Consider the following 3900-nt stretch of genomic DNA (forward strand, 5'->3'; position numbering starts at 1 on the left):
AGCAAAATATATATATATGTATCATATATTTATATGTATCATATAATTATTATTTATTTAATTACATTTAATATAATTGCATTTTAATTTATAATAAAGTAAATGAGCAGGTAATCTGTGTGAAAGCATTGCGTTGGGTCTTACTTGCTGCTGAATGCCACAGCAATGTTTTCAATGGCCTTCTCAAAGTCTTTCTTCTGAGCGTCAGTGGTGCCTTCATAACTGAACCCTGACAAACATGGAGAAGAGAACAACTTCACGGTCACAAATGCCAGCTTCTGCTTTGATAACAAATAAAACCAGAAGTGACATCACGTTTAAATGAAAAAGTGGAAACACCTGTATTTCAGTTGTTCATGTTTGCATACTCTACGTGTTTTTCCTTCATAAGATCAGATGCTGGTTGTGTGGTAACTCCTCGTATCTGATGTGGCTTTGCTCATCTGATGCTTGTGCTGAATTATTTGCTTCATGTGTTTGCGCTCACGTTTTGGGTGAGAGTTTGAGGAGGAGAAACCAATGACGTGAGTTTAAAAAGATGAGTTTAACATGGTAGTTGGACTGACCTTTGACCTTTGAGATAAGAGTCCCTGCTGCGGTGAGCGTCTCCACAGTGTTCAGCAGAGGGTACGTGCTGATTACCTGCCGCAAAACACGCAGAACCTCCCCTAAACACTCGTGAACGGCCTGACTGCTGCGTGGCTCCTCTTTCACTGCAGAGAGATGAGAAAACATCATGATTCATTCATTTAGGGAGACATCAGCATTCGTGCATGGGAGTTCGGTTTGCTGTTTCAAACAAATGACTTGCTTTTTATATTTTTTATAAAATGCAATGGCATTCAGATCGTTTTAAATGTGTATTAAGTGTCTAAATACTATGTGTAGCCACTGTAAATCACTCCAAACAGCTCTAACACTATATTGCCACATGTTAGGAAGTAGTTCTGCCTCTTAATTTCACCAAAACTTGACAGTTATTTGTCCACTTCCTACCCACCCAATCCCACAATGCACTTCATTCTGCTCAATACCACAAAAGGGAACTTGCACACATGCACTGATACTACGTGTATGATATTATGGTCATGAACTAATGATTTCATCAGGTTTAACAGATGTTCAGAGCCATGATTCATGATACGGTTTTTGACAAACTCAAGCCATTGTCTACAAAATAAATGTTTTAATGCATAAATCATAGATCTAGATGAACAACTAGTTGCCACAGTTTGTGAAGTACTGCATCTTTGAAAAATAATCATATTGTATCTGATCAGCAACTTCTCATTAGTGAGTGAAAGTGAAAAACTTTCAAAGTTTTGAATGTTTCCATGTTTACCCCTTTTTTATTAATTAAAAAATTGAGAAATCTTTTCTTTTTAACTTTTTATTCATCAAAGAATCCTGGAAAAAAGTATCACAGATTCCAAAAAAATATGAAGCAGCACAACTGTTTTTAACATTGATAATAAATCAGCATATTAGAGTGATTTCTGAAGATCATGTGACACTGAAGACTGGAGTAATGATGCTGAAAATACAGCTGCGCATCACAGAAATAAATTACATTTTACTATATATACACATAGAAAACCATTATTTTAAATTGCAATACTATTTCACAATTTTACTGTTTTTTATGTATTTTTGTTCAAATAAATGCAGCAAAAGAAATCCTATATGAATATATAATTGTATGTAATTTAAAAAATATCTATAATCTGAGAATTATCAGTATTCTCAGATTATAACAGCAATGGAATAAATGGAATTGAATGAAATTCCTTTGACTTTATAACTCATGATTGCTCAAAAACAGTCCAAATTGATGAAACCTACACATTTATTTCTTACAAAAAAATTACTCTGAAAATTTTCAAACAAAATAAATTAATTTTACTTGCATAAACTTTCACTTTCAGATGAACAAATTGATTAGTTTTCACACTGCAGTGGTTCTTCAATAAGTGAACGTATTCATGTTTATCAACACAATTCAGTCCCAAAAGTGTGTGAGATATGGGGAAAAGGCTAATATATATTTTGCTAAAGTTTTTTGACACTAATATAACTCAATAGATAGTTCAACAAAAAGTATTTCTGAAACCTAATTGTACTCCATACATATCCGGGTCCAAAATAACCCAAACACAAACGTTTAACTTTGTTTAAATGGTTATATCTCTTAAAAAATAACTGTAAAAAATCTGAAAAAAAAAAAAAATGTATACTTTGAGGTTGTTTAAAGACTCGCAAACTTTCGTTCCCTTTCTAAAAACTATGCAGGTTTTAGAAATTTGTATGCATCTCTTACAGGCCAAAACGGACCCAAATGCATTATGAGGGTTAAAATGTAATTTATTTATTTTCAGCATCATTACTCCAGTCTTCAGTGTCACATGATCTTCAGAAATCATTCTAATATGCTGATTTGCTGCTCAAGAAACATTTCTGATTATTATCAGTGTTGAAAACAGTTGTGCTGCACAATATTTTTGTAAATCAAAGTCATTGTAAAACAGCGTCAGTACCCGTGAACAAAGAAAACCTGGCGTTATCCCATAATGGTTGGGGAAAAGAGCAGGAGTTTGGCTGCTGGAACTGTATCCTTTTCAACAGGACAATGAAAGCTGTTGTTGTGCACGACAAAAGTCCTTGTGTGTGCGTCTGCATGCCTAAATGCATGCTCAGAGTGTGGGTGTTCTTAAAAATGTGAAAAAACACAAAGCAAAACACAAGAATGTGACATTTCAAACAGTTGTTCCTCTTTGATGCAGCGCTGGAAATGCGACGGACTCCTACACACGGGTGTAACTCAGACTATTTAATATGTTGAGAAGGAAATATGAGCGTGCAAAACTCCCTGCCGCGAAGCCAGAGCTTTCTGGGTGGTTGCAAAAGTAATCGTAATGGTGATGCGAGTCACTGGTGTTTTACAGGAGAAAGTGAGGGGAATGTTTTATGCACGTACATGTTGATGCACGCATGTCGTGCAGATCTGAACAGACTTCCCTCAAGCGCATTACTCAAACTGTCCACTGTCTGGCTTTTCTCAAATGAGTCTGCAGGTCATGAGTTGATGACGAAGACAAACATCATGCCATCTTCCCAAAAAAGCCCCTACCTCTCACAGGCTTCAACTTGTGTGTGATTAATAGCTGACTGCGGTCTTATGTAAGTAGAACCGGTGAAGACTTGTACAGGCCTGCATGCTGCAGTCGTTTTGTGGTGGTGAGCTGTGAATGAATCGCCTTCTGTGGCTTTTACAGAAGCTCCACTTCTAAGAAAATGTGATGAACTCCTACACACATGTGTGCAACTCAGACAAATTAACATGTTGTGAAGTAAACACAAGCGGTGTTTGCCCGCGCAAAACTCCCTGCCGCGATGCCAGAGCGTTCTGGGAGGTTGCAAAATAGTAATAGTGATGCAAGTCACCAGTGTTTAAATTTGAAGACAACACGACATCACTATGTGACTTCCCACAGGAAGATGTTATCGCTCAGAGTTTGCTCTTTCATTGCTCAGTTCTCTGTTACACTCTATTTAATATCAACTTCATCTCAGATGCCTTTAGGGCTGTCGTGATTCATCGATTTTATTCGACTATTCGATTTTTTAAAATCCTCCACTTCATTTTGCTTGCGTCGACTAACCGGCAAAATACCGGAAGTGGCGCATTTCACAGACGAGAATGTATAAAACACATTATTCGCCTGTTTTCCAAGGCTGCATGATATATTAAACCCATTTAAAAATCATAATTAAGCATAATTGTGAATTCACAAACAATATGATTTAATTAAATAATTATATGCGATGCAGTTCTAATACAGTATATGCGCTTTAATTATTTACATGCGTGTAGGTTAAGTACGTGCGTCACACAGCGGCTCC

The 3900-nt window shown here is 36.4% G+C and overlaps 1 protein-coding gene across 3 annotated transcripts in view; it reads right to left on the minus strand.

The window, feature by feature from the left end:
* The window catches only part of LOC107660383 (minor histocompatibility protein HA-1-like), a 32694-nt gene that overhangs the window by 19213 nt on the left and 9581 nt on the right, over positions 1 to 3900 (minus strand). For all 3 annotated transcript variants that reach the window (XM_016449661.1, XM_016449659.1, XM_016449658.1), the window contains exons 3-4: positions 567 to 713; positions 145 to 229 (exon numbers count right to left, since the gene is read on the minus strand). In XM_016449661.1, coding sequence (XP_016305147.1) covers positions 145 to 229; positions 567 to 713 — 232 coding nt within the window. The remainder of the gene's footprint in view (positions 1 to 144; positions 230 to 566; positions 714 to 3900) is intronic.

Source organism: Sinocyclocheilus anshuiensis, unplaced genomic scaffold (genome assembly GCF_001515605.1).
Source record: "Sinocyclocheilus anshuiensis isolate Anshui unplaced genomic scaffold, SAMN03320099.WGS_v1.1 scaffold1433, whole genome shotgun sequence".
NCBI lineage: Eukaryota > Metazoa > Chordata > Actinopteri > Cypriniformes > Cyprinidae > Sinocyclocheilus > Sinocyclocheilus anshuiensis.